Source organism: Corvus kubaryi, unplaced genomic scaffold (genome assembly GCF_017639235.1).
Source record: "Corvus kubaryi isolate FWS band 111438036 unplaced genomic scaffold, C.kubaryi_AGA036_p1.0 37266, whole genome shotgun sequence".
NCBI lineage: Eukaryota > Metazoa > Chordata > Aves > Passeriformes > Corvidae > Corvus > Corvus kubaryi.
In genome coordinates, this window is record NW_024581081.1 from 3705490 (window position 1) to 3719019 (window position 13530).

Here is a 13530-nt window from a genome sequence, read left to right on the forward strand (position 1 = left end):
AAGTTTTTCTATTTTGGTTTCCCAGTGGCTGTATTACACTGATAAATCTGTCCACAATACTTGATACAAATGAATTATTAAAGTTTTTACTTTAATTTAGCATACATTTTGTTCATCATGGATGTATTTAAATTATACAGAACTCATACCTATTATAACATAATGCCATCTGTTGACAAATTACCTGGGCACTGAAAAAACCAGATTTTTTCATTCATTAGAAATAAAAATAGTAGCATATTCATTTGCAAGCCCACAGATCTGCTGGTAAGTCTATGTTCCTGATTATGGTGTAGCGCAGAGAAATCAACCATTGTTTGAACAGTGACATCAACAGATTGTAGGTTAATAGTGTTTTCCAGATTTTTGTGGCCACCATGAGGAAACATGAAAATTTTCATGGATTTTCACGGATACTGCATTGTCATCAGTCTAGCAGTGGAAAGTAAGACTAAATAAAATATTTAATCTTATTCTATTGGCTGTCTGGAGGTAATTTATCTCATGAACTGCAGTTTGGATCACTTCCTTAAGGTCTCATCATCTCACTGAATAGCAAAGACACAATCTCATTTATTAGCAAAATTTACATCTCTTTTCTAAAATTTTAAAATAACTAAAGTAGAGTGGCAGTTGGCTAGATCCCTTCATTTAGTGCAAGTTTGGTAAATACACTTCTCTATGAACTGCAATCTGTTCCCATGAGATGCTGCAGAGTGAAAGGATCTGACCTAACTTCCCCTGTCTTCTCAAATTCCTTGTTATAATCTAATCTTGTCCCTTCTTGGTACAAGAACAAAAACATGAAATACTGTTCTAACATACGAGTGTTTTCATTGCTACACTTTTCCTTAAAGGAAAGTGCACTTTTGGAACTCTTCCTCTGAGCTGCAATCTCACAACCACTTGCCACATACCCTGGTCTGTACTGCCTGCTGAAATGGCTGCATGCTGTTCATTCAGCAGCCCTGAATAGAGATTATGACAGTGCTCTGAGCATGGCCTTGCAAAGTAGTTCTACTGAAGTTCTTCCCTGTAGGAAAAGGTTCCCTCATCTTAGCTGCTTCCTGGCCTCAGTGGCTGAGGTGACTCTGTTTTATCCACTGCTGCTTGACCAAGTCTGAAGTTCACTGACTTGTCTTTAATGCCCACCTAAATCAATATTTTAAATTTCGGCTGAAGATCGACTTGCTCATTTTGATAGCATTTGTTTTGAATGTAAGAAGAAAAAAAAGAAATCTGAATTTTTGTATGTGGTCATGGTTTTCACTGAAAAATCTGTCTAATTACAACAAAAAAGTCAGATCTATACAACTTGAGAAAGAAGAATAAATCATGATTCAACTTTGCAATAATTTTATATGTGATTTTTTTAAATTATGATGTAGTAGGATTCAGTGTAGGATATGTAAATCTTATTCAGTTTGCAAGGAGCACAGCTGAAGTGATTAAAAGGTTTTTTCCACTGAGGAATTCTATGTGGTGAGACTGAAGTGTGAAAAAAAATAAAACTTATCATGAAACCTGCCATCTTACAAAACAGAAAAAGTCCCAAGCAACACCCAGCAACAAGAAATAAGCCAACAAAAAATCCAGTGACTCCACTGCTGCCCAGGCTGGCAGAGCAGTCTCAGCTGCATTTCTGGCATTTACCAGAGGCTTTCTTACCTTCACTGCAAACTCTGTTTCTGTAGCTTTATGAACACATCTCTTGCACACTGAATAGGAGCCAATTCCTATGTCCTCCTTGATCTCGTATCCATCAGTAAAATGAATGTTGTTCCCATGTAACTGCTATAGGGAAAGACAAAAGAAACAAGGTAATCAGGACAGGGGTATGTAAAAGCAAAGGCTAGCCTCCTCTTGATGGAGGTGCTTGATCTCTCCTTCGCAGAACTCTCTTGTCCTTAGCAGCTTTTCTAAGTCCAGTTAAAAAATTATGAAGCCCTTTACTTAAACAAATAAGTGTGTCTCTTCCCTTTTTACCTTTTTCCAGTCCATAAGATGGAGTTGTCCATGTAGAAATAGCGGCAAAACCACAGTGATTTCCTAAACTACTTTTGGAATGCAGAAAATCACTATCTATTAGAAATTCATAGAAAACTGTGGGGCCAAATCTCCTGACAAACCCACATATCTTGACAATATAAACTGAGGGGCAGATAACTTATAAAATATTAATAGCTTCACAGTCTTCAAGAGAGATACCCCATATATGGGAGCACCTCCAGATCACTGGAGGTCCTGTCTAGAATATGTTTATCTGTGGTTTCTCTGTGAGAGAGAAGTTACTATTTTAAGTCCTTAATTCATATTTGGAAAATGTCTGGGCAGGTAGACTGGTTCAATGGTGAATCCCAAATCTGAGGCTTTGCTGCAAATTCCATCCCAGGACTCAAGAAATGACCAGCACCTCTAAAAATCCTCCAAGAATCCTCTGTCTAGAAGTGTAACCTTGCTAGCAAAGTCCACACAGAACCTGCTAAATCATAAGACATGCATGTGTTAGTATTATATTTTTACAAATTAAATCACAGAAATATATATAACATTTCTGGGATGTAATTGCTTGGGTAACATTTCACTTACTGTTGCATAAGAGCATCTTTAAGAGTATGACATATTCCACTGTAAATAATTAAAATAGAGATGAAAACCTATGAAAACCATAGGCAGGGTCTCCCTCCTTGAGGCATGTATACCTGTGGCTGTGGGTAAGAAAAGGGGCTTTTCCCTAGTGAGAATATTGGCTGCATCTTTAAGCAGCTCAGTTCTTTCTCGTCATTTGCTTTTCCTCTGATGTATTGAACCTTTTGTAGCAATTTATTTCTGGTTTAAAGTACAGCTGGATGTATTTTTTTAGGGTAATGGCAGAAAAGAACCAAGTGTCTGGCATGTTCCCCCATCAAGCCACCCTGGTTTAGGTGAGTACACCCAGGTTTTTGTGCACTAGCAACAGGAGTAGGGTGGCCTCTTACACCCAGGAGCTTGGGCTCTGTGTCTCTGGGAGCCTGTAGCTGTAGTCCATCAAACCCCTTTGCCAGCACAGACTGTGTCATATAATCCAAGACAAAACTGTTGAGAATGACATGCATTCAGTGAAAAAACACGTCATTACCCACCCTGCATGCAAAACTGGAATCCTGTTTCAGGTATTGAGAAGTACTTTTCATTTTATTTGTGACAAAGTGAAGCTCCTATTTCCTTTGCAAAGGTGGTGAGGAACATTTTATACATAAAAGCCTTTGGGGAAAAATTCTCGTTTTCCACCACCTACATGCTGCATGTAAAACACCTCCTTCCTACACTAGGTAGCTGTGAAATACCAGTGAGAACCTTAGGCAGCTTAAATACACTATGCACATACGTATCTGCACATCAGATGTGAAATGTAACCAGCATCAGTACCTGCACAATTGGGTGAACAGTGATTTTGTGCACATCTTGCTGTGCAGGCTCCTGCACCAAGTTAGAGGCAACAAAGCTGAATCCTCTGAAAAGATGATGAGCATTGGCACTTGGAGGAACACCTGGGGAATCTGTAGAAGAAGGGAAGAAAATAGCCTCATGAGCTGCACAAAAGAACAAAAATGCAATAGCATGGCACCACAACAGACAAAGCCACCCCTGCCAGTCAACAGCAGATCTGATAAACTGGCAGACACATGGGAATATCAAGGCTTTGGTGTGCCTTCTCCATTCTTTTCCTCTGGATTTGAACAATGCCGGGGGATTTTTGCAAGGATGTCTCTTCTTGGATACAGGGTTTTTTTCACAGTGCATGTTCATTCTTAGGCAAAGTACTACCTGTGCACAGAGAGAGAGAAGGCACAGGGCAGAGAGGCTCGGAGAGACAGGAGAGAGACAGGGGCAGGGCACCCTGCAGGGCTCAGCAGAGGTTCTCCAGGGAGTGGAAGAAAGCTACAGGCTGCTGTATCTGTCCTTTGCAGCACGACTTGACTACAGAAATTACAAAGACTGAAGTGTCATGCTGGGTCAGGAGAATACCAGGAAGACATGAAACCAATGTAAAAGCACAATACTCCAGTAGTGGTGGTTTGCAGCCTTATAGGAATCTTCTGGAGCAGCTTTAGGAGCTGGGACCTACTCCAGGAAAGGCAGTGGCTGACTTGTCCTCAGGTGAACAAAACAACTAGGATTGTTTTAACTAACTTTCATGGAGATTTTCTCCCCATTCCTTCCCCTGACATGGCAAAAGGAGGGAAGGAATCACCGAAGTTCAAAAAATCCTGAATTATTCTACCTTTGGAATGAAATAACCAGAGAGCAATTCTTCATACCTGCAGCACTGCTCAGTGAGAGAAGCAGCATGATGAAACGAGAAGAGCTGTGCTTCACTTAAAATTCTTGAAAGGTTTAAAGAGATCTTTCTCCCCTATGTATGTTTTATCCCAGGTATTTTCCTAAGCAAGAAGAATCACTTTGTAAACCATTCCTTGGTAACTGGCTGGGTATTATAAAACCTATAGCAGTAAAATTTGCCAACCTTTTTTTTTATTGGGGGGGGGGGGGGATTGTGTTGGTTTTTTTTTTTCTCCTTTTCGCATTTCCTCCAATGCACCATGTGATTTACCATGACAAAGTTACAGCTAAACTTTCTTTAGAAAGCTATTTCCTTGTAGAAAAGTGTGTAAATACCCAGTTATCTAAAGAAAATTCATCCCCACTGAGCCTTATATCTGACTCACCTGCTTGAGGCCCTGAAAATACGTGAGAATGTGTACTTCTTAGTGTGCACACTCCCTGTATAAATCTACCGGTCAAATGAACAGAGGAACTGAAGTCAGAATTTGGTAAAACCAATAGATCTGCTTGGGAATAAACAAACTGAGACGGCAGCTAATTCTGTTTCTCATCACAAAGCTTCCTCAGCTTTGACAGGAGTCAGAGTCAGGAGTCAGTCTGTTCTTACTGCCCAGCAAGTAAGAGTTCAGATGGAGGAGACTGTCTTTCGGTAAAATGACGTGGGCTTTTTGCTTATCTCAGTGTTTTTGATGGGCACTCTCCTCAAAAATACATGGATGAATCATACCAGATCTCTTGCATCACTGGATACTTCCTACCATGGCATATATATAACAGTGATTTTTACAAGAGGGATTAATTAAGAGGAAAGAATGTTTCTTTTAAGAAAAGGAATGACAATAATTCACATCTGAACACTTCTGAACTTCAGAAAAGCTGTGATCCAGCTCTAAAACTGAAGTGGTAGGTCAGCTCTATTTAAAAATAACTGTTCCTTCATAACTCACTGCCAATCGCTTGAGCAAATACTGCAGAAGAACTATTGATGATTTAGTGTTCACTATTACATATTCATTGCCAACAACTGATTTACCCATTAAAACATTTTTGTTAAGTGCAAAATTATGTTTAAATCATGTTAACTGACTGACAGCTCAGAAACCTAAATCATTTTTCTAGGCCCTATAAATCAGAATCATTTCTTATGTCTGAATTAGATCCACTTACAAGCACCAATCTTGTATAATGGTTATCTTTCCTCCTGTGAAAAAGTCGTAATGCTTTGTTCCACTAGAGCATCTAAGTTTAAGGGTTTTCAAAGACTTCAAACTCTTAGGTAATTTCCTTCATCATGTTTCACTGGGGCTGGGAAACATCATATTTGCAAAGCAGGATATTTAGATACTTCAGGTGAAATTTTACATACTTTTTTCTCAGCAGAAAAGTCAGTCTAAAATATTCCTGCTGGTTACAGCCTGCTGTCCCATCAATTGCAACAGTACAAACAATTGTGGACTGAAATCTAAATTGGGTCACGAGAATGATCTTGGTCTGATCCATGTTCAAATCACCATTTCTAACCTAGATTGCTTCAGCCTCCAGCTCCCTGTAAGGAGCTGAGTCACCACAAATGAGATGTGGGTCCACAGTGGTGAATTCAGGAAGCAAGTGGCCAGAAAAATCAACTCCAACTTGGACAAATCTCTGAGAAAAAGTGATGTGAAACTATACCCACATAAATGATCTGTCAGTGTCAGAAACCACATCTCTGGCACACTTAGATCTGAGGTTAAGAATCCACAGAAGGCTGTTTCAACCTCCAGGGTAAAGGAAGTTTCTGAGGTACAGCAAATCACTGGACTGACAAGATTTACTGGATCCAAAACTTTGACATAAACCTGCCTCCAGGCAGGAGAACTCATTCATAAATACAGTGTAAAATGACTATATGTTGTTGTATCCCCTGCTTGGTAGTGTCTTTCTGGCAGCTTCATTAAAACACAACTGCATGATCATGAAGCAGGAATTATTACACTGCTTTCTATCTGAGGATGTTCACAGTAACATGGTTATTTTGTTTGGGGTCTATGTCATGATAGAAAATCCACAAAATAAAAGAGGTTATTGTTCTGTTCCATCAGCAGTGTGAGCCAGTATTGAACACATCTGTGATGCTCTCCCTCATCCTGGTTGACCCACCAGTAAACAGTCAGGGGCTGCAAAATATTCTTCCATTCTGCCAGGGCTTTTCCATCACTCTGGAAGCGCAAATGGATTCACACTTCCAATTACACCTATTTTGAAAAGGCATGGTTTGATTCTCAGGACACTACCCATGGTAGCCCAAAGCAGAATTGAGGCAGGCCATCTCCCCAGCCCAGCCACCACCCCAAAACAAATCTTCCAAGTCAGTGTCTTGTACAAAATAACAAATTTAGTTAGGCAACAGTAGTAACATGCAGAGTGTAAAATACAGCCCCAGGCATTACGAAAACGAATGAAGTGTGAGCTTCCAAAGCAATACAAACTCTTGATGCTTCTTTGCACATCAGTGGAACTTCCCATGGCAGCACCAGACTACACATCTCTCAAGACCAGACTCGCTTGCAGTCTCCAGTATTTCAGAGAAATTAGTTCCTCTGAAATCTAAATTAAAGCTAAAATCAGATGGGTGAGATGTCTAGTTACCAAAGATCATGCTTCTGTGCAGTGGAATAGGAATATCAGAACATGACCAAAATATACTGGAGACAGGTGGGGATGTTCCATTTGAAAAAAAAGAATTAGTATTTTTATAGCTTGCAAAAGTCAGCACAACCTTGCAGAAAAAAAAAGTAGGAACTGACTGACAAAAGATTTGAAGTAGATACCATTATTTCAAACCTCGTGAAAGGAAATTTGAGCCAGGCTTTGAATAGAAGTTTGGGCTAGTTTTAAGAAAAAATGGTGTAGGTCATAAGCCTGAACAAAAACTGCTGGAAATCTCAGCTCTGATTCACGTGTTACAATGTAGGCATTTTCATAATGCAAGCTCAGATCTTTCCCTCTCACTACAACAGTTCTGGGGCAATTTGAGGGTTGAAGCTTATACTTGGTTATTACAACAACACTACATGATATTTATAGAGCTTACCATCTTCAAAGTGTTTTACAAACAACAACTAATTCAATTCTTACACTTTAGAAAGCATAAATAGGTACTTACTACTTACAGGAATATCACAGGCAGAAATGTAACGTAACTTATCCATGTCTAGCAGGAGGCAACAAAATAAATGGGATTACCACTCTGACATTATTGATATTCTTGCTTTCCACTTAAAAGAGTGGAAAGATTGAGTTTTGTGCAACAGTCACCTTCATCTGTATATAGAGTAAAAAGTGTGGTATTTCTATTAGGAAATAGAAGTTACAGGAACAACATTCTCTCTGCAAGCATTTTCTAAATATTGTGGGCGAAATTTCCTGTTGGCATAACTCTGCTGACCTGAGAACTTGATGATTCTTCATTGCTTTTAACCGCACTTTAACTTCCAACAGTCCATAGTCTGTGGGACGTCATAATTAAAACATCTATGCAATATATAATTACATACTAACTTGCAGAGATGCAAAGTTCTTTGAAGCTGAGGTAACTTAAAATAGTTAAATTCGGCTAGCGTAAGCAGTGATGAGTAATAAAATAGCAAAGCAATAGTTATTTTTGCTTTTAAAAATGTGGAATCTGTCCTTCCTGAAGACAAGTTAATGTGAAGCTGATGAAATACTTATGAGCTTCTTTTGTTGGAAAAGCAAAAACAGTCTTTGCTTCCTGCTGGATATGGCAAAACCCTGTAATGCCACAGATGATCAGACTTTTAGACTGTGTTGGAATAGGGAGGGGAAGGAAGAATGAATTCACTAACTGAAAAGATGTATTTACCCATGTGCCACCTTACTAACCTGTGGGGGTCCGAGACGTGAACTCTGGATCAAAATGAAAGGTGTCTTCTGGCCGCCCCACTGCGGGCTTGAAAGGAGGCTTGATTTCTTTTCTGTAGAGTTTCTACAAGGAGAAGAACAGATCACAATCAACATCAACGTTTACACCCTCAGCATCTGCAGGTAGACTCCCCTGCTTCCTTTAGGGAGTCCTCTCTCAGCTCCATGCTGTCCTTGCTGGACTGACAGAAAAGGATGATGTATCCATGGTTCTGGCTCCTGCTTGACAGGTTGGCTTAAAATCTGTGCTCTGGATGGTCGCTGCAGATTTAGCTACTGGAATCCTGAATATAAACACAAATGATCCTGGCAAAAATTTAGCCCATAGAATGGAACAGTATTCCAGCTGGGGCATCTGGAAATTCACTGGTCTAAGGGCAGGACTGGAGTGCGCAATGGTAAGACCAGGAAACAGGGTGACTTCAGCAGAGCAGCAATGGCAGTCAGCACAAAGAACTGCTAGGAAGCCATGAGTGTTTTAGCATTTATTATTTGTCAAGAACCAGCAATGTTTGACATGCTGCCAGACTGAGCTGAGCAACAGGCTTGGCTGCCTGGTCCTTACAGCCTAAAAAAGAGACTTGTTCTTTTAGCATACCTGGTAAAAGGGAAGGGGGTTTACAGCTGATGATTACATGAAATTCCCATCAAAAGATGCTAGGGAGAAAGCACTGGGAATGGGTGGGGAATCACACTGAAGCTCTACATGTGGCTTGAACTGAGGAGCAAAACCAGGGTAAAACATAAGGAAGAGAGGAAAGTCTGTAACAGGTAAGTACTGCTAGGTGTGTGAGTTTCTGCTGGTGACTGAGGGGTCATGTAGGGGATCACCTAAGTAACAGGCACCATAAGTTCATCCTAATGCATCCTACCTTTATTACAAGGGACTTCGTGGCCTGTTTACTTATTCTCAGAGATCTTTAAGAAATTTCTACACCATGCTCCTTTGCAAGCATTCATACACACACAGACACACACAGGTGCAGGATGTCTGGATCTGATCCAAAGCCTACAGAGGTTAATGGAAAGAGCCCTAATGATTTCAGCCATCTTTGCACCATCCCTGCCTGAAATGGCCAAAACTGAACATCACGCTGATAGCAGCACGGGGAACAGAGCTCCAGTTTGACTCCCTGCCCCATGTTGCAGTCCCTAGACTGCATTTCCTTTCTAGCAATGCTTTTCTTCTCAGGTTTCAAAGGGCTGAATCAGTTGGCACAGAGAGTTCCCCACAATTAACATGTCTGAGCATAAATGTAACATTTAATCCAAACTTTCAAGTCAAGATAAGAACTGGAGAGTTCAACTTTATGACTGTTTGCAATACATATTTTTAGGTTAGCTCTTAAAAAAACTTCCTAATGAGCTGATTTTTCAAAATATTTAATAGAGATTACTAAATGCTTGTCCAGCTCCTTGAGTGCAGGAAGAGTCTTTTTAACTGTGCGTTTTGTGGTGAATTAACTTCTGTAATACAAAGCATGTGGTCAGACCTAGGATATATACACATCACCATAATTTGAATTTGATTTTGCATTGATAAATAAAGGTTCTTGAAGCAGAAAATTCTGTAGCATAGTATTAGCCTTAACATAAAGGATATATTTGTGGTTGAATTATTATTCCCTGGGAAAGTGAAACGGTGAGGTTGGAAATGACTGCAATAATTAATGGCCATTTCACCATAAAAAGTTCCTGCTTGCGTAAAACTGCTCCATATCTTCAGAGAGGAAAGGAGATGAATAACTGCTGTGAGCCACAATGGAAAGCCAGTCTTCCAAATAATTAAAAGCCAATTGCAATCTTAAGCAGGAAGTGTCACTCATCAGCTGAAGAGTATCAACCTAGTAATTAACATACATCTTTTTCTGTCTGCACAGAACTTTAAAAGAGAACTCAGCACCTACTAAAGCTTTTTCAGTTCCTAGCATTTCACCTTGAGAAAGCTATTTGCTTCCAGCTTCCCTTTATTTGTCTTATTTCAGAACTGCAGTGCCTCTACTGCAGAAAGCAATATGTCACATGCACATGCTTCCTCCCCGAAACAACTGCACAGCTCATCCTGTGAGGTCCAAAAATTGGAAAATGTTTCAGAGCTGTACATCATTCAAGAATTGCACTCTCTTTTCATTATCGTAACCATATTCTCTCTGGCCTCTTAATTCCTTCCCCCATCTGTAGTTTCTTAAGTGCTGCTGGAGCTACATTTGTATTTTGAATCCCTAACCCACATCCTCCACTGCTAGGGAGGGATTTAAGATTCAATATGAGTCACACACCACCTAAAGATGCATAATCACAAATTCACTTTCTGGGAGGGAATGGAAACGAAGAAGTTGCTTGTGTGAGTGAAAGGCACTCCTTTGAGCACAACCCCAATGACTCCCTTTTCCATTTCCTTACTCACTTGTGATAAAAATTAGACAACAGAACAGCAAAAATTAAGACACCAGAACAGCAAAAGGTAAAGTGCCTAAAACATCTTTTTTCCCCAAGCTCTTGAATAGGGTAACTAAATGAAACCATTGAGGACCAGGAAAAGCAGAGTAGTATCATCTGTGGACTTCTTCATCCCACACTGGCTCCAGTTCTCTGAGTGAACCATTACAACCAAAGCCAAATGACTAAACCACAGGGCAGCCCAGCAGAGTTAAACACAAAAGCCTGCTGCAGACAGAACGCCTCTCCCTTTAGAAACCTGCATCCTGTATGCTGCAAAACTCAGTGGGAGACAAGCTGATCTAAGAAAATAGTACAAATCACAGCCATTGCTTTGTATACACATAGAGAGGGAATCTCTTGGAGGATTTGAGATCCCTCTTCTTTCAAGAATATTTCTAGTTTTAGGAAATGTATTAATATATTATCTCTTACCATGGTGCCCAAACTATTCAGGGATAACGCATCTTGACTCTGACCTCTTCTGACAGAAACCAACCAGAGTGGGAAATGACAGCAAGTTAAATTTCAAATCTTGCCTTTGACCATTTCTATCAGGCTGGCCATAACTTCTGGTAAAGTTTAAGCAGTTATGTACTTTCTAAGTCATGGTAGTCTTAGCACCATATGCAAAAGTTACTGTGAGTTCCATCATCTGTTTAAATGGGAACAGGGTCCCAGTTTTCCCAGTCCAAATTCCAGTTTTGATATTCAAATTTTTGTTTTAGGGCTTCTTATTAGGCATTCAAAAGAGACTTTGGATATGGTAGTGCTAACTGGAGCATTTAAATTTCAGGCTGGGTACTTAGGATCATTATATATTTGTTATTTTGCACAGGTATAAGAAGCTTAAGATTTTTTTTTCTTCCACATTGTTTCCACATCCATAAAGGAGAATTGCACTCCTTAGCCCTTAATATTTTATTGAGAATATTATTTATTTCTCTTTCCCAGTAAAGAATAAGCTCCCACATCCCATCACCATTTTTTTAAAACTGGCCACAGCATTGATTTAGCACAGAAAAATGCGACTGACAGGAATCACTGCACATCACACAGTGTTGTCGGATCCAGAGGCTGTGCTGAGGGAGTGCATAATCCACAGAACGAGGGAGATGGACTCCAGGGTGTGAAAACACTGATGTAGATATTCACACCTCGATACATATCCATGCCTCTGACTACTTATCAACCCCTCACATCCTCCTGAGACTTTGATAATAATTACCTATCAATTAACCAGAAACCATTTCTATTGCAGTTTGAGAAACGAACTTCTATCGACTTTCTTTCTGATTTCAGACAAAAACATTTTTATTTGAAATAACTAATTTTCATCCAGGTGCCACTGGCCTTTTCTTAAAATATGTTGCCAGATCCCTAATATAATCTTCAGATGAACATCTCCTCAGCTGGAACTAAAGTAATACACAAGAGAGACTAGTAATAAAATGCTGCAACATTGTGTTTCTTTCTCTTCTTATTTGTAAGTAGTTAATTTTTCATCATCTTTAAAAAAACACACTCCTAAAAACCCCAGAGATGTAAATGCTCTGCACATGCGCCTGGCAAATATCAAAAAAAGGAATATGGTTTAATTTCATTAAAAACTATTTAGTCATTTCCTCAACTGAGTTTCTTTGATGAAGAATTGAATTATTCCTTAGACACTTTCTAGAAAGATGCTACCCTCCACAGTGATGCACTTGTAGTGTGAGAATAAACTCCCTTGATACATATACCTGTCATAGAAAATCCAATAAGCAGACAAAAGGATGAGCTACATTCTAAAATGCTTGTCCTCTCCTAGATTAATGACTCAATGTTATTGCCCACAAATGATAGAAGAGCTAGCAGAATTCAGACCTCAGGATTAATTTTTGCTGTTGGTAAAATCTGCAATTAAATAATTCACATTTTCAGTTTAGTTTAATCTCTGATTAATATTAAACAAAAAAGACCTGGAATCCACTTTTTTCCCACTCTTTTCCTCAGCTGTATTTGACAATTCGTTTTCCAGCATGTCATTTGCTCTAGTTCCAATTTAGCCTGTCATCTAAACAAAAACTACTGTTTATAGCCCACTCTTCTGACAGCAGTCTGCAAAAAGGGATTTCATTTCTCATTTTCAATGAAAAGCCAGAAATTCATTATGCATGACCTGGGAAGAAGAAACAGTGGTAAAATATCAGGAACCAGACTGTGCTTTCTCAGAACCAATGACTGAAATTATTTGAGGTCAACTCATTTTGGGTCTGCTTGTCTTAAGAAGAAAAGAAGGTGCAAGGTTAATAAGCAGGTAAAACTGTCAAGGAGCTGGACATCTAATCTCTTTCCTGAGCATTCCAGCCTTGATCATGAAAGACAGTCCATCCATTTAACAACAGATCTACTGAATTTGTGTCATGGTGCCCTACTAAATGCCTCAGGGTAGCAAGACTGATACTTCCAGAAACCTCTAGCTATTTTTCACTCTGGAAAGTGGGAATTTAAGGCTTTGTTACAGGGCAACAGCTGTAAAAATGTGAGTCTTACAGAGTCTCATGCCACAATTTAAGTCTGGGCATAAAAATCCTGTGTCAGATTGTCCACAGTTCATGTAGCAGAGGAGTTAGCCAGAAGTTAAACCTAAGGTGGCTGGAGATTTTGCTGAAGAATGGCACTCTGGAACATGGGAGTGGCTTCTGGGAAAGGCTGGGATGAGGAGGGTTCCCTGGCCACACTCATGTTTTCCAGGATTGCCCTTACTGTCTCTGCATGCAGTGGTCACACGGTACCAGCACGCTGTGCTTGGCAGCAGCGACTGCAGCATCGTGACAGGGGCCATTCCCACACTGTGTATGC

General features: G+C 39.8%; 1 protein-coding gene across 4 annotated transcripts in view; it reads right to left on the reverse strand.

Moving 5' to 3' along the window:
* RPS6KA2 (ribosomal protein S6 kinase A2) overlaps positions 1–13530 on the reverse strand; it is a 285949-nt gene that overhangs the window by 31201 nt on the left and 241218 nt on the right. For all 4 annotated transcript variants that reach the window (XM_042025102.1, XM_042025106.1, XM_042025105.1 and 1 more), the window contains 3 exons: positions 8209–8311; positions 3409–3539; positions 1669–1794 (listed from right to left, as the gene is read on the reverse strand). In XM_042025102.1, coding sequence (XP_041881036.1) covers positions 1669–1794; positions 3409–3539; positions 8209–8311 — 360 coding nt within the window. The remainder of the gene's footprint in view (positions 1–1668; positions 1795–3408; positions 3540–8208; positions 8312–13530) is intronic.